Source organism: Lupinus angustifolius, chromosome LG15, assembly GCF_001865875.1.
Source record: "Lupinus angustifolius cultivar Tanjil chromosome LG15, LupAngTanjil_v1.0, whole genome shotgun sequence".
Lineage (NCBI taxonomy): Eukaryota > Viridiplantae > Streptophyta > Magnoliopsida > Fabales > Fabaceae > Lupinus > Lupinus angustifolius.
This window is the reverse complement of record NC_032023.1, coordinates 7,504,080-7,526,618: the sequence shown is the minus strand read 5'-3', so window position 1 is coordinate 7,526,618 and position 22,539 is coordinate 7,504,080. Positions and strand designations below refer to the sequence as shown.

The 22,539-nt window shown below is 33.5% G+C and overlaps 3 protein-coding genes across 3 annotated transcripts; 2 read left to right on the top strand and 1 right to left on the bottom strand.

Moving 5' to 3' along the window:
- On the top strand, positions 9,158-11,250 carry LOC109328610 (magnesium-chelatase subunit ChlI, chloroplastic-like). The gene is made up of 3 exons (XM_019562161.1): positions 9,158-9,351; positions 9,580-9,689; positions 10,065-11,250. The coding sequence occupies exons 1-3, from the start codon at positions 9,258-9,260 to the stop codon at positions 11,115-11,117; spliced, it is 1,257 nt and encodes a 418-aa protein (XP_019417706.1). The 5' UTR covers positions 9,158-9,257; the 3' UTR covers positions 11,118-11,250.
- On the top strand, positions 11,851-12,886 carry LOC109327570 (RING-H2 finger protein ATL5-like). The gene has a single exon (XM_019560753.1). It carries the CDS (start codon positions 12,055-12,057, stop codon positions 12,742-12,744), a length of 690 nt encoding a protein of 229 aa, XP_019416298.1. The 5' UTR covers positions 11,851-12,054; the 3' UTR covers positions 12,745-12,886.
- Positions 14,463-22,149, bottom strand: LOC109328646 (apoptosis inhibitor 5-like protein API5). Its single transcript, XM_019562212.1, has 16 exons — positions 21,966-22,149; positions 21,698-21,859; positions 21,064-21,163; positions 20,903-20,968; positions 20,524-20,621; positions 20,337-20,411; positions 20,092-20,241; positions 19,833-19,898; positions 19,686-19,751; positions 17,565-17,675; positions 16,956-17,045; positions 16,761-16,867; positions 15,577-15,691; positions 15,423-15,488; positions 15,207-15,307; positions 14,463-15,006 (listed from the first exon to the last, which is right to left on the bottom strand). The coding sequence occupies exons 1-16, from the start codon at positions 22,050-22,052 to the stop codon at positions 14,799-14,801; spliced, it is 1,668 nt and encodes a 555-aa protein (XP_019417757.1). The 5' UTR covers positions 22,053-22,149; the 3' UTR covers positions 14,463-14,798.

The following is a 22,539-nucleotide window of genomic DNA, read 5'->3' as shown; positions in this document are numbered from 1 at the left end:
GCTATTGATCTCATCAATGTGGTTACTAGTGAGGATGATATCATCCACATAAACTAATATGGCAATGATTAGATCTTTAGATGACCATTTGATGAATAGAGAGTGGTCACCCCTGGATTTATGGTATCCATTTTTGACAAGGAAATTGGAGAGTTTGGCAAACCATTGTCTACTTGCCTGCTTAAGACCATATATGGATTTCTGAAGTTTGCAAACTTCGTTAGGTCGGGTATGGGAGAGACCAGGTGGTATGGTCATATAGACCTGCTCATGTGACTCTCCATGAAGGAAAACATTGTTAACATCTAGTTGTTTAATGTGTCAATTGTGTATGGAAGCCAAAGATAGCACAAGCCTAACAATTGATATTTTGGCAACAAGGGAAAATGTCTCTAGGTAATCTACCCCCTCAGTTTGGGTGTATCCTTTTACAACTAATCTAGCCTTATATCTCTCAATACTTCCATCAGCTTTATACTTGATTTTAAACACTCACTTGCATCCTATAGCAGACTTATCCGTAGGTAGGGTGCTTATGATCCAAGTATTATTTTCTTGGAGTGCACACAACTCCTTATTTATGGCTTCCTGCCATTGAGGAAATTTAATGGCTTGGGAATAAGTCTTTGGCTCAATGTTGGTAGTTAAAGACAAGACTCTAGATTTGTGTTTTACTAAGAGTCTATCATAGTTTAAGTAAGAGGATAAATGATACTTAGTGAGGGTTGTAGGAATACTGGTTCTGTTTAATAAGGCACAATGATAATCTTGGAGGTAGGTATGGGTCTTAGGGACTCTAATACTTCTTCTAAGATTCAGGTTTTCACATTCCCTATGAGTTTGGTCACTGGATTCCTCATCTTGATGTTTTATATTCCCTCTGTCTTTAGGTGGGGAAAATGTAATGTCCTCAAAGGTGAGAGGGTTAGGTTCACATGGTGCCTTACTGATATTTGGGTTGGTTGATTCTTGAGGGTTGTAAGGAAAATCATTCTCATAAAACACCACATTTCTACTAATCTTTATGACTTTATTGGACAAGTTGAGGATAACATATCCCTTAACTCCTTATTTGTATCCTAGGAAGAGGGATTTACTTGATCTAGGATCAAATTTATCCCTGGAATGACTATGTGTACTAACATAGCAAAGACATCCAAAAACTCTCAATGAGTTCATATCAGGCTGGGTCTTAAACAAGGCTTCATGAGGAGTTTTGTTTTCAATGATAGAAGTAGGGAGAATATTTATTATGTGAGCAGAGTGTTTCAAAGCAAAAGACCAATAAACCTTGGGCAACCCACTTTGTATCAATAGAGCTCTAGCTACATTCAAAAGGTGTTGGTGTTTTCTCTCAACTATTCCTTCTGTTGAGGAGTATAAGTGCAAGTGGTTTGATTTACTATTCCCTTATTAATATAGAAAAGTTTCATGTTAAATTCAGGGTCATTGTCACTCCTTACAATCTTTAATTTGTGATTGAGTTGATTCTCTATCATTAAGATAAATTCTTGCAAACTCTTAGAGGTTTCTGCCTTAGACCTCATTAGATTTACCCAAGTATATCTACTATAGTCATCAACTATGGATAGGAAGTACTTATATCCTTGAACAGAGGGGACATGAAAGAGTCCCCATATATCAACATGTATTAATTCTAATCTATGAGATGAGTGAGTGCAACTTAAAGGAAAAAGCAACTTCTTTTGTTTGGCTTGATGGCATACATCACATATGTAGTCTTTACTGAATTCAACAAAAGGAAACATGTTCTTTATCTTATTCATACAATTGTGTGATGCATGTCCTAGTCTAAAGTGTCATACATTTGAATCAGATATAGAAGTGGAAAGATTAGTAGACAAATTTATATGATGTAAGTGTTTAGGAACTTGCAAGACATATAGGTCATTGGTAGACTTAGCTGAACCAATCATCCTCTGAGACTTCTTCTCCTGGATTTCACAATGGTTAGCATCAAAGAATAGCATACATTTGGATAATGTTGTAAGTTTGGATATAGATATCAAATTATATGCAAAGTTTGGTAGATATAAGACATTGTGAATGACTATCTCTGGGAAAAGCGAAACTGTCCCAACAAAGGTTGCTATTACCTAATTTCCATTGGGTAATCTTATCCTTATAGGTTTTACTTCTCTATATGTAGAGAAATTATCCAGGCTGGAACTTATGTGGTCTGTGGCACCACTGTCCAGAATTCAATTTATATAGGAGTTAATGGTTTTAGAATTACCTGATATTTTGTTATTGAGGCAGGTGGATGTGGTTGATAACACACTACTAGTGATGATATTTGAATCATATTATCATCATCAGTCTTGAGCATATTAGTTCTAGACAAGAAACTCACATCATTTCTAACAATAGTATTAACAATATTCAAGTTATTTCATCATCATTGTCATTTAATTTTGATAATAATGCAACACCAGAACCGTAACATTGTCATCTTATGAGAAACTTGTGCGGTTGAACAATAATGTAATAGTAGATATGGTGCAGAAGCTCCAACGAAAAACTATGCATACTGATAGGGCAGAAATTGTAATGGCAATAATGAATGAAATAAACCAATAGGTTAAACAATTATTGGAGTTTCATTTGCATATGCTATGCATTAAGCAGATCAAGCAATGAAAGCTTCATATCAAAAATTTTCTCACTAATTCTCCTATAGGCTATAGTTTATGGACTTTATCAAGCTGTAAATTTGGACAGACATATAAAGCTTGAAACTTTTTTAATCCCCACTAAGTACAAGAAAGTAAAGGTAACATATCTTGGGTACCCTCTTAATTAACCCTATTTTCTCCAATCTCTGTCACATATCATGGGCAGGCTATAAATTGGTTGCAAGTGACCCATATATTAAAGTCATATGCTTGAAGGCAACATTGGTCCTTTTGAAGTGACCTATTATAGGTCACTTTCACGTTGGAAACAACTTCTGCCCAACCATGCTTTTCCACAAACCACTAATTTAAATTGTATTTCGCAACCCTAATTATGACCACCATATTACATTTTTGATAGTCCAATCTGCAATGACATTGTCTAATGTAGTTGTGACTTCATCCACCACATTTCCCATAATTTTTCTACAATTATGATAAATACAACATAAGCAAATCTGCAACCATAATTTAAAAGACTTAATTCAATAACAAATATAAAATGTTGTAACTTGTATATATTATAACCCTTCCCTAGGACTGAGAAGTGGTCCTCATGGCCATCGGTAGCCTCAATCCCTCAATGTTTGTGAGAGGATGTTAATAGATTAAAAAGCACTTAAAACAAAAAAAAGGTAGGACATAGATGAGATACTTGAATGTATAAAAATTAAAAATTAAAATAATAATAAGATAATTTAGTTGTTATAACTTAATAGAAAAAGTTATCGAATTATGTTGTTAATGTAATATACCTAAACATTAGCTATCACCTCACCCCTTTTATGTTACCAACCCTACCACCCTACCACAAAGAGGGGCAAGAAAACGGTTCTAGTTTTGGGCATTCACCCAAGACTCCATAGCAACAAAATGGAAAATGAGTCATTAAGAATTATCTCATAAATATATTTTATTTTATTATTTTAAAGTTTTCATTTTTTCCATTCTAAAAGTCAACTCACAAATAGATTTAAAACCAACAAAATGTTGATCTAATAGTATAAGGTCTCATTAGATCTCATGATGACCAAAATGAAGAGTTTGATTCATGGACATTTGATGGAAGAGATAGTCGCACAATCTAAAAAGATTAGTTTCTTACTCAAAAGGATGAGAGGTACTCTTGGTAGTGTAAAAAAAATCAATTATGTTAACATTAATACATTACCAAGTGAAGCATTTAATTATTCTGGCCGCTTGAGCATATGCATACTAACCATTGACCAACTCTTGTTCTATTGCATATGTTAGAAGATGTTTTGATTGATTTATCTTATTTAATTTGATATTTATGTTGTCAATGTAATATTTTTGACAGAGTTAATAAATCATTCATTGTTCATTTGTGTATTTAAATGGGTGATGTTTTGAAGTTGTAAATTTCTTTTTACTGTAAATGCATACATGCTAAATCTTGTCTTATTTATGTTTATTCATCTGTTATATATTATCTGATTTGTTAGTATTTTATCCTTTGTAATGAATACAAATGAACAATGAAATTATTATCTTTACTATTCTAAACTTTTACACCATATCACAATACTTGCTTGAGCATTCAATGCCTTGAACTCATAGAGTGCTCAAGATGGAAACCTTTAGATGCTGTCTTGTTGTGAACGCTTAAGCTACATTTGAATCAATTGAAATGGATGGAAAAACAGAATGGAACAGAATGCATTAACTAATTTTGAATCTTTGAGCACTGCATATTTAGAATACCTTGCGATATTTATTATTTTGAAAATTATCTCACAAGTCCATTATGATTAGAGGATAACTTTCTAAAATGTTATTTACCTTATCCTTAATTGTTCGACACTGGCATTAATGGTTTTTTACTCACTCAGCAACGTCCCCATTGACTTCATATTTTGTTATTATCCCCATTCACAAGTTATTAGTTTTTAGTTTTCTTTTCCTTTTGGTGCCCCATTTTTTCCATAGAGATTACATGGTCAATCAAATTATAATAAATAATATAAAATGTTGGTTTATAATTTTTCTTTTTAATTGAGTGTCACTTTCTAATTGCATGTGACACAATCAAGGCAAGGGGGACATATAATCTCTATCCTCATTTTTTATTGCTAAGGGTAAGGAATTGAGATATTGTATCTCATTTTCCTGTGCCCAACCTATTACCACTAATAGGATTTTGAGAAATATGTATCAAATAAATATTATATTATTTTTAAGTTAATAATATTATACATAATAGTATTTAATTGTTGAAAATAGAGTGTTAAAATTATTTTGATATAGATGATTTGTGTTGAATGAGAATAGTATCAACCAAGTAATATTTATAACACAACTTTATCTCTACATAATGTTTTACATCACCGTTCTTCCATATTTAATTGATTCTGACGCATGCAAAATCCTCATATCTCTATCTTCTCCCAACTACTATATGTAACACGATGATTAAAAAAATGTGCAAGACTTTGGACCCTTGTAGCTTGTAAATATCCTTTATGGACATCATAGGGAATAAATTCGTTTTCTAGATTTAAAATTCTGTTTTAGGATTCTAGCAAATTGGTGGTTATTATTTGATTATATATGTATGTACGTGAAATTAATGTTCTTGTATACTTTTTCTACATAAAGTTAAGGATTTAAATTCACTCATTTCGGTCTTCTATAAAATCTCTCATGTCGAAGGAGAGTTGCAAATATAAATGGTTTTTCTTTCCTAGTACATAAATGAAATTTTGAGAAGAAATTCAGCGTTTCTACACAAAAAATAAGAAAAAAGTACATAAAAAAGTTCAAACATATTAATAATAGCTATATTCCCTTCAAACGAACGTAAAAGAATATATATATTATTTTTACTTAAGAATCAATAATGATTAACATATAAATAAATAATATACTAACAACATAAAAAATATTTGAAGGCTATATATTAAACCCATTAAATATTTTTTGAGGTAATAAGGTGCTAGTATTATTTATTACGATCAAAGAGTTTTGTTACAAGGTGTTAACAAAATATTCCTTTCACCTTTCATATCATGCCAACCTTTGATCATGTGTTAAAGGAAGTGCTTATTTCCATCATTATAAACCATTTCTTCTTACTAGCAGCAAAATTAAAGTTAAGACACATTTGCTCGATCTATAATCTATCTCCTCCCATGTCTTCCGCTAACTGTAGTTTCGATGTGATGGTGTGCATTTGGGCCTCCCGGACTTAGTCGAAGCGGTTCGTAGTAATGACTTCTTTTCCAATTGCTATTTCTGAACCCAATGCTTAAAGAGACCTTAGCACTTTTGGCTAATACTTCATTATCCACATTGGCTAAGCTTCTACCTTCTGACTCAGGGTTAAGTTGGTGCTTAACAATGCTATGGAAAAAAGAGCTAGATTGGAAATGAGAAGAAAATGGGTCATGATTCCTCAAAGGCCGAGCCTCAAACAAAGAGAATGAAAGCAACAAAAGCAAAGTGCATAAAAAGAAACTTAGTCTCATCATTTTTCTTCCTTTGAGATTTGGAAAAATGCTAGACAATTAACTTGCTATATCCAAGAAGTGGGAAACAAATATATAAGCATGAAGCTAAGGTACTCCAAGTTCATAGCTATATTATTTGTTAAAGTAATACAAGTGGGAGTTTAAAGACATCAAAAACATTTGTCTATGCATGTAGTGCAATGCGTTTTTGTATCTTTATGAGCACTTGTAGCTAATCGTAAATAGCTTGTATTGTAATACTTTAAATATAAATAATGTATATTATATCAAATCTGTGTTTGGAATAGTGCTAAAAGGATACATCTTGGATGTTATAAGTCAGAATTGTTGTCTTCGACTCCTTAGTGCTAAAAAAGAAAAAGGCTAGTCTTACTATGATGTTTAATATGCCATACTTATTATGGAACTAGCTGAAATGCATGCTTGGTAACTTAATTAGTTGTTTAGATTATGTTCTCATATTGTAGAAAAGATGGTAAAATTGTGTCTTAGATGATTTGAATATGTATGGAGGAGACTGATAGAAGTTCATGTGCACACAATTTTGCTGCTTGGAGATTAATTGTTTAATTTAGTAGATTGAATGATTAACCTCTCATACGTTTGATGGCTAATTTGTGAATCATAGAGGTTGTTTGTTTCATGACCTGGATATCTCCCTTTAAAGTTGTTTATGACAAAGACCCTCCAAAGTTGATTAGGTATGTACCTACTAGTGATGAACGAGTATCAGTCTAAAGATCAATTGTTACAAAGAGATCACATTTTGGCTAAACTAAAGATTCTTTACAAATGGCTTAGCAAATTCAAAAGAAAAATGTTGATTTGAAGAGAACATGTGTCGAATTTTAGATTAGAGACAAGGTTTTGGTTAAGCTTCAACCATACAGGAAACACTCTCTTATTTTAAGGAAGAATAAAAAACTAAGCCTCTAATACTTTGGTCCTTTCACAATTGAAAAAATAGTTGGGAAAGTGGCCTATAAACTGTCACTGCTAGAGAACACCAAACTTCATCTTGTGTTCCATGTCTCACAACTAAAACTCTGCCATGGTAACCATGACCAACCATACATTCCTCTGCCCATGATTGCTGAAGAATCCAAACCAGTGATTCAACCACTTTCTATATTGCAAACAAGAACAATTATTCGAGGACATCAATAAGTCAAACAACATCTCATTGCGTGGGAGGGATTGGATTATTCTCATGCTACATGGGAGGATCATGCAATTCTACTTAAGGTTTTTCCAGATTTCAACCTTGAGAACAAGGTTAATTTTAATGTAAGGGGAATTGCAATGAATGCTGATAGAGAAGGAAGAAAGGGCAAAAGAGGGAAAACAACATGTGGACCAAGTTGAATTAGTTACACAGTTGGAAAAGGGGGCCCGCAAAAAAAAAAAGGCAAACACATGCATGAGGGATTATTGGGTGTGAGACTAATATAATTAGTTGAGCATGAGAATCAGTGCATTATTATGAATGTATTGAATTAGAACTTTCTCTCTTGTGGTTCATTCTCTGCTGTCATCATTTACCTAACATTTTGTTTGCTACCCTATGTAATAGAATTCTGCAACTCTATGAAAGTTGAGAATTCCCTTTAATGATCAATACAAAGAAATAATTCATTCTCTTACAATTCATATTAAAGTTATTGTTCTATTCATTAGTAAACATTACATAGAACCAAAGTCCTAAGTTTATACAAAATGACATTAAGGCATAATAAAGAATTTTACCTAGAAAGCTAAAAGATTGAGAGCATGTTATAACATACATAAATCATGAAAGATACATTTAATGACAACTTGGTAAATTTGAGTGACAATCACACTCATATGGTCATGTACTTAAAATGTTTGAAATGGTTATAGGCTGAACATTGGAATTCTTTTCAGGAGTACCCCTTTGTCCCTATTCCTTTCTATTGTTCTATCTCTTTTAAAATTATATTAGTTGCATGTAATTGGGACACAAACGTGGCTGCCAGTTTATTAGAGAGAAGTTCCTATGCATTTGATTATTAGATAAAAATATGATACTCTAAAATTTCACACTTCATGAATACATGCACTTCTTTCACAAGGCAATTTGAATGTTGGTTAGTTAAACAATATGTTTTTTAAGAATGTAATATCTATTTACTGATATTGTAAAAATTTATATACATTAATGTATCATCTATCATTCATTTGGATTGCTTTTTTGAAAAATATTGAAAATAAATTGTGAAAAAAAACTCTTACACTGTCAACGTATACATCATTTTCTCTTCTTTTTTTAATGTATCTATTAGTTGTGCTTGCTAAACCTTAATCACCTTCCAGAATACTTGAGGTTGAGTAGTACATGGCTTCAAGTTATCAATCAAAAGTTGGTCCTTCCTAAATGAGAGATATCTTGAACACTAGAAGTTTTAGGGAAGACTTTGTTCTTGTATCATATAAGAAGCAAGATACCAAAAAAATATAAAACATTTTGGTCCTGAATATCTTTTGGTAAATATTAGCAATGTTCTTAAAGGAAAACAAACTTTGATCTTGAAAATTGATATTGTCAGTGCTTAAACAACACTCATTAACACAATCCTATTTTTCTAATATTTTTTATCAAACCAAGATTCATAACACTATTTTTCACAAATACCTAAGTAGAGAGGAAACAAGAGAAAGAGACACACTATCAAAAATAATCTGAAATCTTGAAAACTACCTTGTTATCCTCAGCCTCACATGCATATCTGCTCTGCCATAGAAAATGTTGCTCTATTTCACTTGTTATTAATATCTGTCAGAAACATACACATTTTGATGGGTACCTATCTACTGTCCATCTTTTTGTGTCACTTTGTTCAAAAAAATATTTAATAATTATAATTTTAATTTAAATAATTTTTTAATCAATCAAAGGTAATAATAAATATATGGAGTGGTACAAAAAAAAGTGAGAAGTGTATTCTTTTCTCAGGTACACTCATATTAAACAACTACTGTGATAACTGAAAGTGTGGATGTGAATAAAACGCACAAAATCATAACTGGATCAAACTTCATCAAGTAAGTCATGGCATCAATTTTGGGCACTTCTTCTTCAATTGCGCTGTTGCATTCACCACGCTACTCTTCCTCTTCCATTCCTTCACTCTCTCTAGCCACAGGTATATACACCCTTCTACCACAAACTTCACACTTTTTTTTAACTTCACCAGAACCTTCTATTTCCTTTGTTTTGAGAGTTTATACAATAGACCCATTTCATATCTCGCCTTTTTGTGTGCTAAAGTTGTGAACTTTTTAAGTTTTGGGGAGTTTGTAAATAGAAATGGAATGTGGGTGTTGCAGGCACTGTTAATTTTGGGCGAAATTGAATGATTCTGGCTTTTCAGGGAAGATATTTAGGCACAAGTCTTATAAAGAAATTGGACTTCATGGCATAAAGGGAAAGTCTCAATTCTCAGTTGCTAGTGTTGCTACTGAAGTTAATTCTGTAGAACAGGTAGGTAACAAAATTTCCATTTTTTGAGGTTGAATTTTGTGAATGAAACTATGAAAATAAGAAACTTTCACCATTTTCTTCACAAGTTTGAAAACAAGAAACAAACTAGATGGTATTTTTTGTAATGATTACAGTTAATACATTCATTAGGGTTGATTTGATAGGGATAAGATCATAAAATGAAGGATATATTTGGGCTTATATTGTAGTGTACAAATACCTTCAACCCTTGCCATTTTTTACCTTGCTACTTTGCTCCTATCAAGCTTGCTCTTAAAGTGTGGTGTTGCAAGTTTATACCAATATAAGCATTTGGAAATTGTTTTACTTTTCTGTTTTGGTAACATCTCAGCTCTGTAAACTTAACACATCCAGGTTCAGAAGATTGCTTCCAAAGAAAGCCAGAGACCAGTGTACCCGTTTTCTGCTATAGTTGGACAGGATGAGATGAAGCTTTGCCTTCTCCTAAATGTGATTGATCCCAAGATCGGAGGTGTAATGATCATGGGCGATAGGGGAACGGGAAAATCCACAACAGTTAGGTCATTGGTTGATCTACTTCCTGAAATCAAGGTTGTTGCTGGTGATCCATATAATTCAGATCCAGAAGATCCAGAATTCATGGGTGTCGAAGTGAGAGAGCGTGTGATTAAAGGAGAGCAACTTCAGGTTGTCTTTTCCAAAATTAACATGGTTGATTTGCCATTAGGAGCAACAGAAGATAGAGTATGCGGGACAATTGACATCGAAAAAGCCCTGACTGAGGGTGTAAAGGCATTTGAGCCTGGCTTACTAGCTAAAGCTAATAGGGGGATCCTGTATGTTGATGAAGTTAATCTGTTGGATGATCACTTAGTGGATGTCTTATTAGATTCTGCTGCATCAGGTTGGAACACAGTCGAGAGAGAGGGCATTTCAATCGCACATCCGGCACGTTTTATCCTAATTGGTTCAGGTAACCCCGAAGAAGGGGAGCTCAGGCCACAGCTTCTGGATAGATTTGGAATGCATGCTCAAGTAGGGACTGTAAGAGATGCTGAGCTAAGAGTGAAGATTGTTGAAGAGAGATCACGATTCGACAAAAATCCAAAGGAATTCCGAGATTCTTACAATGCGGAGCAGGAAAAACTCCAGCAACAAATTTCCTCAGCAAGGAGTTTTCTTTCTTCGGTTCAGATTGATCGTGATTTGAAGATAAAAATCTCCAAGGTTTGTGCAGAGTTGAATGTGGATGGATTAAGGGGAGACATAGTAACAAACAGAGCTGCAAAAGCTCTTGCTGCTCTGAAGCAAAGGGACAAAGTAAGTGCAGAGGACATTGCCACTGTTATCCCTAACTGCTTGAGGCACCGTCTTCGGAAGGATCCATTGGAGTCAATAGACTCAGGTTTAGTTATCATTGAGAAATTCTATGAGGTATTTACCTGAAGGTAGTATAACATTGTCCGTCTGCTGTAATATTTATCCAACAACATATTACCACTACAATAGTTACATTTTGCGGATGCATTGTCCAAGCATGGGCATGGTGTTAATGAAGGCTTCAAATTTTTCGATGTCATTCCTGCTATTAAAAATCACATCAGGTTCATGTTATGAAGTAATGTAATAAATGATCCTCAAAAACAAACAATTGTAAATGATAACATGATGAGCCTTGAGAATGATCTGTGGTTGTTTGTATTGGCCATATCAAGTGAGAATAACTTGTAAGAAATGAGAATAGTGATTTTGATATTTTATTTTTGAATGACCAAATTAGAAGATAAATAAATGCATGTAGCATTATTAAATGATGATATGACTATTAGATAACTTCTAATTTTGACTATGAATATGATTGAATGCTTGAACTTGGTGTTCTCATAATATATAATATATAATGTGTATGTATATTGCACATTAATTTCAACCCACTTGTGTGATATATCACATAATTTAGAAAAGTCTCCTATATACCAAGTTATGCTTATTTTTCATGCCAAACGCTTGTGATATACTAAAGTCCCCTAGATTGACGTATGTATGCATATAACACTATATTTAAACAAAAATGTCAAATTCTCATAAATTTAAAAGTCTAATGCGTGTGTGAAGATCTAGATGCAAATTGTTCCACAATTATACCAAACTATATTTCATTCTACATGCCCCTTAAATTCATTCATTCATTCATTATTCATGTTAAGTACGTCATTTCTTTGACTAAGTCTAATGCTTCTATTCTTTTATCTCATCAACAAATTTCCATACCTTATCCCACCCTCATTTTCTTTCATCTCAAACCCAGAATTTCTATCAACATGAACCAAAACTAATGGTCCAAGTTAGTACTATTGCCTAATTCACGCTGAAATCAAGCATCATGGTGTCTGAAAACAACGAAGATGATCACCCACGTGGTAATTTTCATGGTACAAGTGCTACGGTCACTCTTGCTACAACTTTGTCTTTAGTTGCTGTCATATTAGTAATTGCTCTTGTCTATTTCTATGCAAGACATCACCTACGACTCGATCAAAGAAGGCGCCAACAAAGCTTTCTTCGTCGCATCAACAATCAAATTGCAAACGCTGATGTCAACTCTTCAAGGTCACCAAATTCTGGCCTTGACCCTATTGTCATAGCCTCCTTGCCTAGACTCTTGTACAAGGAAACAAACCAGTTCATCCAAGGTGATGTTGTAGAGTGTTCTGTTTGTTTAGGCACAATTGTGGAAGACGAAACAATTAGAGTGTTGCCAAATTGTAAGCATGTTTTCCATATTGATTGTGTTGATAAGTGGTTTGCTTCAAATAGTACTTGCCCGGTTTGTCGAGCCGTGGTTGAACCTACAGTGCAGCCAGAGCTTGATAATTCGGCTACTACTGAGGTCCAACCCACGGCACCACCGGTCGAGGATGTGTCACATGTTGATGTTAGTCACGAAACGGAAAAGGTTAGTTGTTCAGGCTTGAGAATAGCATCTTTTCCTAGGATGGTTATTGGCATGGAAAGATCTTTGAGAAGGAGCTATGATGGCTCTGCTGCTGTTGAAGATATAGAAAATCAGTGACAATTTTTTTTCAATTAGATAAATGTTTATTTGCACCACATGTATGAATAATAATCTCTTGCGACATTTTTGTTTGAGGAATATATATATAGAGGGAGATTTTGTGTGGAAAGATTTCTTATTGGTATATGTAAGATTGCATGTAAATAATAGATAAATACATGATACAGCTATACGATATAAATATAAGATTCCTAAATGATATAGATGGTGTGATTTAAATTCCTCTAGGTACCAGATGGTTTATCTTGCTTGAGTATTGTATTTTACTTATTGTTATAACTTTTCGAAGTTATTTTCTTTCATGAGTTGATTTAAAAATAGAACCATCTACATGCCTTAAAGCATATGAAAAACTCAGAACTTCTCTATACCATTATTTGCTCTAAATCACATTCTTTTCTGAATTGTGCATAGAAAGGGTTAAGGAGTCTATTAGTCCTTAAACTATAATTCTCATGAGAGGAACAAATGAGTTAACAATGACTACATTTGTAAGGGCATATTTTGAATGGCATGACCAACTCATTACTTGATATGTATAGAGATATGGTGTCTTCCAAAGAGCCATAGGGAAAACTTGATGGAAGATACATGATGAACAATGCAATAAGTAAGAAATTTATTATCAGCCATTTTAATATTTATAAATCGGTTGATGATATGCCTATCATGTAACAAATGCATAAAATTCAATGTTATTCTCAATAACTACAAACAACCACTATACATCTCTTTAATATTTGAGTAATCATCTTTTTTTAGAATAAAAATATCATAAGCAAGATAATATGAATGAAACTAAAGCTTCTTAATAGGTCTATTTAACTTAAAAGTCATTTAAAAAAGTCCTATTAATCTTAATTGGTAGACTTGTTTTTTTTGGTTTCCATCCTCGCACTGGAGGTAATCCTGTCCGAGCCGGGAACATCCACATGTACGTGGGGCTAACTCTCCCAACGGGTATTTTTTCCATCTACAAGACTCGAACCTTGGTTCTTACTTAAGGGAAATTAAGCATGTACCACTTGAACCAACGCCCGTTGGTAATTGGTAGACTTGTTTGATTATGTTATATTCTAATATTCATATATTTAATATAATTAAAATATATACGAAAATATAATATAATCTGCCTATTTAAAAGAAATGATAGCTTATGTAAAAGGGTACACATATGCTGTCCTACACTTTGTGACACTCCATGTACTATGCATTTGTGATTGGTCAAAAAAATACTTAATAATTAAATTTTAACTTAAATATATGTTTTCTGATCAATGACAAACCCATGACACATGGAGTGGCACAAAATGTGGCATAGCAGATGTGTACCCGCCTTGGGGGTTTCCACTTCAAATTAAAAGGTACAAGAAAAGGAAGACTAAAAAGGACTGCTTGCATCATGAAAATTTGGGACATTTAAAGAGAAATTATCCTCTCTTAAAAGGAAAAATAAGTGAGAATCTAATGCAACGAGGAAAACTAACTAATGCCTTTTAAGGATGCATATATATATTCTTATAGTGCTGGTCTTTTTAGTACCCTGCTTCTGTTTCTATATCATTAGCTTTTTTATAAAGGATTCTTAAGCATGATGAAACCCTTACCAAAAACATTAGAAATCTAGAATGTAAGTATTATGAACCTTGCAAGTTGATTATTGTAAATGGTAGGAAGAGAATGTATTAAGATTGGCACAGTTAAAGGGACCTGCATGCACTAAAGAACTTTAATTTCATATTACTTGAAAAGGGCAACATTCTACAAGTCAGACATGATCTTCATAAAGCACTTGTGATCAAATTACATTCACACATACCTAAGGGCATAAGTTTCATCAAATGGTCATCATCTGCTGCTTGCACCATATGCATTGGAAATGATCAATTACTCAGCATTCTACATAAAGCAAGCTTTTGAGAAATTACAACCAGATGTAAAAACCCATCCTCCTCTATAATAATAAGTTCTTCTGAGATCAATAGGTCCTGTTTGTAATCTGGTACAGTTTAGTGAAATATGGTGTTTTCTACATCACCATAGGAATAATTTTACCGATATCCCCTTCCTCTTCCTCTTCCACGACCACCCCAGCCCCGGCCTCTACCCCTAGGACCACCTCTTCCACCACCTCTCCCACCACCAGATAACCCTTCCAGCGCTCTATTGACAAGTTGATTTTGCAAACCACCACCACCTCGACCCTTCTTTGATGCAATATTATTAGATCCATTAGTAGCAGTAGCAGGCCGTTTTGCTCTGCAAAATTTAAAGCATGATAGTTAAGTTGATTATTTTATTAATTTCTGCTGTGCCATCACAAGAAATTTTGAAGAAATATAAATTTGTATGTAAACTGTCAATTAGAGCTAAGCGTCGCTGAGAGAGACGATAGGACATGGTACTCTCAAAGGAAAAAGAAAAAAAAATGTCTTTAATGAAAAGGAAAGATAATATACCCAGCAGCTGGTGTTATAGATGATGCAGGTTTTGTGGCTTCTTTCCAAGAAAGGTTGATTCTCTTATCTCCAATAAAAGAAGGAACTTTAGCGTGCAATGGCTGATCACACAGAAGAAACGATTAAATAATTATAATAAGGGGGGAGACAATAAATAAAAATCACATGTGCAAAAAGTCATTCCCTAAAATAACAAAAAGGTCACATCTTTCTTACCTTTGTCATAGTCAAAATGTTATTGCAAGTCCGCAACCCAGTTGTAGCATTCTGTTTTTTAGTTTTCTGAAACATAACACAAAAATGTAAGCATGATACACATAATAAGAGTGAGGCAAGACTAACACCTATCAAACCACAAGATGAAACTCACAATTTTTTCCTTTTCTTCATCAGTTTTAGCATTAGCCATGGATTTGTTGTTTTCAGCCATTCCTTGAGTTAATTTCTTAATTGTAGCTCGGGTGAACTCCTCCACATTATTCAATCTGGAAAATAGAAAAACCAAAAATATTGACCAAAAGAAAACTGACTGAGAATTCCAACAGGGAAATGGAAGATGTATACAAGGGAAGGGTGGAAAAACATTAAAACAATGAAATTTTACTACAAAATGGCATGGTTCCAACCAATCAAATCAAGTGTGTTTTCACCCTTTCCAACCTACTGTAATTCTTACAAGATGGAAAATAATTATGATCCATATTTGAATAACGGATAAAGATGACAAAAATAGGAGTGTCCAGTTTCTGATCCAAACCAGATTTGTCGCAGTTACATTGTTACAATATAAACTTTGCTTATACATACTGAACCTTGCAATATAAGCCTCTTAATCTCAAAATCTTTGCAAAACCCTACTGCTCAATGCAGGCCTCATGCATGTCTAACGTCTCAATGATTGGAATCAATTCACATCCTGACTAATGATGAACTCAGGTTTACACAGTGCAAGATTTCCTTCTTGTGTAGGACAGATGAGATGTGTGACCTAAGAAGGAAAATAAATCTGGATTTGAATCCTAAATATGCAGTATAATCACTTCAAAACCTAAGAAAAACTGATACTCATTGACCTCAGACAGTTACTTTAGGCTACCCAAGAACCCCAATAGGAAAAAATGTGTTAAAGGTAATTATTAAATAATTAAAAGGTAATTCCCAACCACATCATCTCTAGGACAAGCATGTTTGAACCTTACACACCGAACTTCCAGATCTAATTTGTATTCACATATAAGAATCCTAAAGCAGTAAATCTGGTGATGATTGGCATAAAAAGTGATTTATGAAGGTGATTCCAAAAGGAACCCCAACTCTTTTTGGTAGTTCTAGTTCATCTTTAAGTACTGTTGTAAGTATTCACTTAGACTTTTGCCATGCCTACCTTGGAAGGCAAATAACCTCCTATACATTTTGCAATCCAGAAGAAATAAAGTAAATAAATGAATGATATATCCACTTGCATGCCACTACAAACTGAATTATCTTAAAAACACAAACCAGATAATAGGTGAATTCTTTACTATATAGAATTTGTCAAAAGAAAGATGATACCTCTCAGTAAAGTCATTATAATGCTCAGAAAAGTCCTCTCCAAGCCTATCAGATGGTTGGCCAGTAACAATCTTGTAACCACATAAACTATTGGTAGCATTAGGAACCTATATAACAACCATATGCACTGAATATAAGTGACTCACACAACATTATGATTTATTTTCAATGCTCAAATAAAGTTAATATAACCACCTTATGAGCTAGATGATGAAATGTGTACAACAAGCACTCAACATAAGTAAAGTTCATCTCTTCTCCGGTCTTCTTCCAAGTCATGTATTTCTGTAAAAAGCAAAGCGGAGAGCTTGATGAGAAAAAGAGAACATAGACGATATTAAATCTCACTGTAATAAAAAAAGTGATCAACTGATCCCTGAGAGATTGTATTTGTGTTGATTTAATCCTCTAAAGATTATTCACAATAGTCTCTATAAATTTGACTAAAGTAATAAGGAACATAGTCATCAAAATTCGGGCTTACATCAATTAAGTCCATAAAAGAATTTGAATATTGAATAAAATTAGAAAATTGATGTGATCAATGAATGCAGGTATGACTAAACCTGCAATCATTGATCAAGCCTGGAGTACATCAAAATGAAGGTATGACTAAACCTGGGGCAGTCATACCAAAATTCCATGTTAGCAAGTTCGTAATGTGTGTGGAGACCTCTTAAATAAAAGCAAAAGACCAAAAACTAGAGTAAATCAAGCATAGAAAATTTGTAGCCATAGCAGAAAACATTGTGCTACATAAACATTTATAAATGCCAATTATTCCATTTCTCAACAAAGGTTTACCTTAAGCAACTGAACAATAGAAGGAAGCATTTGGCGTGAATCTTGTGGTGTTGTGTATGGGGAAAATTCTGCAAGGCTTCTGAGCAAATCCACTTTCCGTTCTCCGGGAAGCTAACAGAAAATAAAATCACTATAAGAATAAAGTTCTCCACAATCATTCATTCCTTAATTAGAAAATAATAATTAACAAGAATTCCTCCAAGATTGTCTCTAAAAAAGAATTCCACAAAGGTTCTTCCAGCAATTAATATGCAGGGTCCAGAAATTAACCGGTAAAAACATCATATATATGGTTTCTTATGTTGTTGATATTATCGTATCTGAATAGACCACACATCTAACCACTTCAGACTGAAGCTAGAACAACATAATAACTGAGTAAGCTAAGAAAGGAATGAGATTGTATGAATTGTGCCTTCTAAATGTAAAGGAATCAAAACAACAATAACAACGATAAGCCTTTATCCCACTAGATGGGGTCGACCGCTTGGATCGAATGACGCCATAATGCTCTATCATAAATCATGTTCATTGAAAAACATTGATCTTCTAAGTCTTTCTTAATCATTTCCCCTATGGTTTTTCTTCGTCTCCCTCTTCCTCTAGGAATTGGACTAGCTTATGTTTGATCTACTCTCCTTATGGGGGCTTCTATCAGTCTCCACATGTCCAAACCACCTAGGCAAGATTCTAGCATCTTTTCTACAATAGGATCTACTCCAACTTTCCCCCTAATATATTCATTTCTAATCCTATTTTGTCAATATGTCCACTCATCCAACGCAACGTTCGCATCTCTGCTACATGTAAAGGAATCAAAAGTGTTGTCAAAATTAATCTCTGGCAATTTGATAACCACTAACCATAATGTTGCTTTATTTGACAGTACACAGAACACCAAGTTATCACAATGTTAAATCATAAAATGTTAACATGGAGAACCAGGACCAAAAACTTCATGACCTAAAAGTGAGACTAGTGCACGAGGCTCCCACTTAGTAGGGTCTGAGGAGAAATCAATTTGTGCATTACGTAGAAGTGGGCTACTAAAGATTAAAGACTGACAGGTAAACATCTCTAAAGGGTTTAATTTTGTGAAATGAGAATGTTAAAAACTATATAAAAGTAAATTTCACAAAATTAATGGTGCAAGATACATGTGTCATGTCAATAGTGCACTGTGTCATATCATGTCAATTGAGCACTTAGCCCTTACTAAAGGCTTTAATTTCTCCTTTTGTCTTGGATAAATTAATAGTCCTACATCACTTTTATTAAAGGCTTTAAAAGTTTGTTGTCTCCAATACTATCAACTAAGAATTATTACAATGTTAAATGAGGGTCAAATTGTAATGTTGTAGTATTATTTTAAAATATCAAGAAAGTTAACCAAATTAACTACTTATATTAGTCTTTGTAATTTGGTTGAAAATGCATTATACCAGAGGGGGTATTTTATTTTTCTTTTTGGGGGGTAAAATGGAGTAACTATATCACTTTATTATGATACAATTTGTTTTCTCAATATTTTCTAGGATAGTATATTGCATCATATTGCAATTACTTCAGCTCATCGAGTTAAATAACTCTTGTGAAGTAGATTCAATTGACAATTTGAAGATTGTGACTAATTTAAATATACTTTTTTATTAAAAGGATTTCATTAAAGGAGAAGAGGTACAAGATAGGAGAACACATCCTCCAAGAATAACCACAAGGAAATGAACAAAATGAGAGAAATAGATTATATATATGTACCGAAGAACTTCTCCAATCACTTTGACTATCAAACAATGTAATGTAAGGCGACCCTTAAAAGTAAAATATATAAAACAATTCCTAATCTGACCAATTAGAAGGCTATAAATTGTATCAGGTGATTAATTTCTTGCAGAAAGCAATTTCCAGAACCCAGATTATACAATTGGTTGATACACTTGGCAAGTTTAATATGAATCATACAATACATGCAATTCAACAATCATGTCTACGACCGATCACAAAGTATAAAAGCGATATGAAGAAAGTGAAAGCATAAACATGTTAAAACAAATGAAAATGCTAAATAGATTGAGAAATTGATAAAGGGAAGACATGCTTATTTTTTTATTAAAATATTACCTGGTCAAAAACAGGTATTATATACTTGTTTATGTAGTTGAGAAATTTGATGGTGGACGCACCCCTCTGCAAGAAACAAATAGAGTTGGTTCAAGAAAAAAACTGAGACCAAAATAGGAAAAGATAAACGTTATAAACAGTCCTTACCACAACAAATGGAAGTGCCATGTGAAGGCATGATATCAACCTGTCGATATGATCTGCATCTGAAACCTACAAATCACAGTAAACACACCATACTATGAGACATATTATTAACTTAGATCTCCCATTAGTCCATTACTGAACTCTACATCAAGATAATCTACCTTATCTTATATTCACACAAAACATTCTCTCTGTATATAAATTAACTATATTTGTGTGTTTAAATGAAAAAAGACAAACAAAGAAAAGAGGCAATCACATTAAACTGTGCGTCTAAATCAGCTTGCCCTTCAATTATTCCAATCAGCTCCTTCATCCGCTCGGGCAGAGCCTTTTCTCCAAACAGGTTCAAACTCTTGAGGAAATCCATAAACATTCGAAATTCTATACCAGTCACATCTTCTAAACTCTGCAATGAAAATAAACACAACATAGATCAACCTCTGATTATGTTACAAAAATAAACACCGATGTCAAAAATAAAAATAAAGCAGTTATGAATACCTTTTTTATTAAATCAGTTACGTGTCTTTCCATTTCCTCTTGGGGCTTCAACAATTCACCTTTAATAGGGAAAACCTAAAATGAAAATATCTAGTTTTCTTAGATAAATAAATCATTTAGTATTCAGCTTCTATTTTAAAGATGCACAAATAAAAGAGCACATTATAATCAAGCATTGTCTGCTCACCTTATCCCTAACAAAGTTTATAACCTTTTCACGGATAACATCATCCGTACTTGGCTCTTCAACACTCCCAATGTGCTTAAACAATGCCGTCAAAGAAGCTGCATTGGCAACAATACTATAACTTTATAGATGACAACTATAGTATAGACAATTTACTGTCAGCTAATAAATATGCCCCCTTATATCGGAGCAACTTATTTTGGGTACTGGTTGACATACAGCATGCAACACAGTACTCATGATACTTGTGCAACACTGGTAATTAGAGCAAGTTATTTTTTATTTCACATCGACAGAGCACAGGTCTTTGACAAACTTGAGCTATTTAAGGACCACAATATTCAATCACAGAGATATTCTGTTTAAAATAACAAGATACCTTTCACATCTTGCCTCAACAGAGACATAAGAGCCTTATGTACAGCATCACGCTCCACGAATTCCTCTAAAAGCATCAAGCAAGAAAATAATTAAAGCATCAGAATCATAATCGCAGTAAAAGTTCTCAAGGACGCAAAACCTTCAAATACCACAACTTACCAGACCCAAGAATTTGCACAAGAATATCAACCATCTTCCCAATATTTTCAGGTGTATCCTTGCAGAAAAGAGGCAGGCCTCTAATCGCTTGCACCCGAACCTTTAAAGCAGTAGGAAAACAAACAAATCTCAGCACACACAGCATTAACCAGTAGTCCAAAGAAAAAACAGAAGAACCAAGATACGACAACGCAAAACAAAACAATTTTGCCTCTTTCACTATTTTGTAGTTTCTAGTTAATCTTATAAAATAAATGGCATCATTTTCCTTCAAACACTAGAAGCTTCCTTAGCCACAAACACACAAAAGTAAAAAAGAAACAAGACATTATGTCATGAATTCAGAAAAGTAAAAAAGAAACAACACAAAAGAAAGCTTCTGCTGTGAACTACAACTTACAACGTCATTTCCTTCCTTAGCCACAAACACACAAAAAAAAGGTATAGGTAGGGCTTGGCGCAAGGACAAAACAAAACAGAACTGTCTGTTTTCTTCGGCTCCACCCTTCTAAATGAACCAAAATGTCCTAACTTTTTAACAGTGTGTCCTATTCTATTCAAATAGAATCACATCGTCCGAAATCGTGTATCGAAATAGAGAGTATAGTATATAACATAATGATATAAAACTAACCCCAAGTTCTTCAGCCTCAACCAGATCAAGATGAGTATCGAGTGCAGGACCAGATAGGTCAGGGAAGAATTTGTAAAACCTAGGAATGAGTTGTGCAGCGAGCTGATTTGCCTTAACACTAGTCTTGGCTGCATCTATGATTCCCTGATAATCCTTCACATGCTGCCAAAACACAAACACATAAGAATTCAAAATCCCTAATTCAAAACCCTAACAATTAAATCTATATGTTTATAAAAATGTGGAGTTGAAGTTGAAGATTATGAACCTGAGACTTATCGGTAGCACTGTTGAGTTCCTCGCCGTATTGGTAGAGTTTGTCGATGTACGCAGCCTCTTCAGAAGGGTCTGCCATTAGAGAGAGAAAGTTGAGTTCTTCAGTTTAAATCACAACTATTGAGAATCTTCTCTCTCTTCTTATCTATTCAAACTCTCACTATCCAGTATCCACGTGCTAGGGCTTTACTTTCATACTTTTTATTTTGATTTGAAGTATAGCTTTTCTCAGTTAACCAAGTAATCTTTTTTTCGAGTTGTGTAGTTATCTCTTCCGATAAATATTATTATAAAATTATTAATTTTATAGTCTTTTTAGAAATTTAGTAAAACTTTATACAACTAAATCAATATTTTATTAATATTTTAACTAGAACTTGATACATTCTCATAATACAATTGTTAAATAATGTCTCAGGAGTTAGATGTTATAATATATAAATTTGAATTTTCTATTAAATTATGAGTGGAGATTCACTTACTCTAAGAGTAAGTTTTTTAGACTTATTTCTCATTCTATCCATTAATTCTATGGATATCTAATGGTTTAGATATACTCACTAATT

Bases quoted from the DNA above. Each gene is read 5' to 3' on its own strand.
- LOC109327570 (XM_019560753.1), top strand. From the start codon at position 12,055: ATGGTGTCTGAAAACAACGAAGATGATCACCCACGTGGTAATTTTCAT.
- LOC109328646 (XM_019562212.1), bottom strand. From the start codon at position 22,052: ATGGCAGACCCTTCTGAAGAGGCTGCGTACATCGACAAACTCTACCAA. The intron at 20,622-20,902 runs GTATCTTGTTAT...TTGCCAATGCAG, and splicing joins GTTGAGGCAAGATGTGAAAG to CTTCTTTGACGGCATTGTTT. The intron at 16,868-16,955 runs GTGGTTATATTA...GTTGTTATATAG, and splicing joins TTCATCATCTAGCTCATAAG to GTTCCTAATGCTACCAATAG.
- LOC109328610 (XM_019562161.1), top strand. From the start codon at position 9,258: ATGGCATCAATTTTGGGCACTTCTTCTTCAATTGCGCTGTTGCATTCA. The intron at 9,352-9,579 runs GTATATACACCC...CTGGCTTTTCAG, and splicing joins TTCACTCTCTCTAGCCACAG to GGAAGATATTTAGGCACAAG. The intron at 9,690-10,064 runs GTAGGTAACAAA...TAACACATCCAG, and splicing joins AAGTTAATTCTGTAGAACAG to GTTCAGAAGATTGCTTCCAA.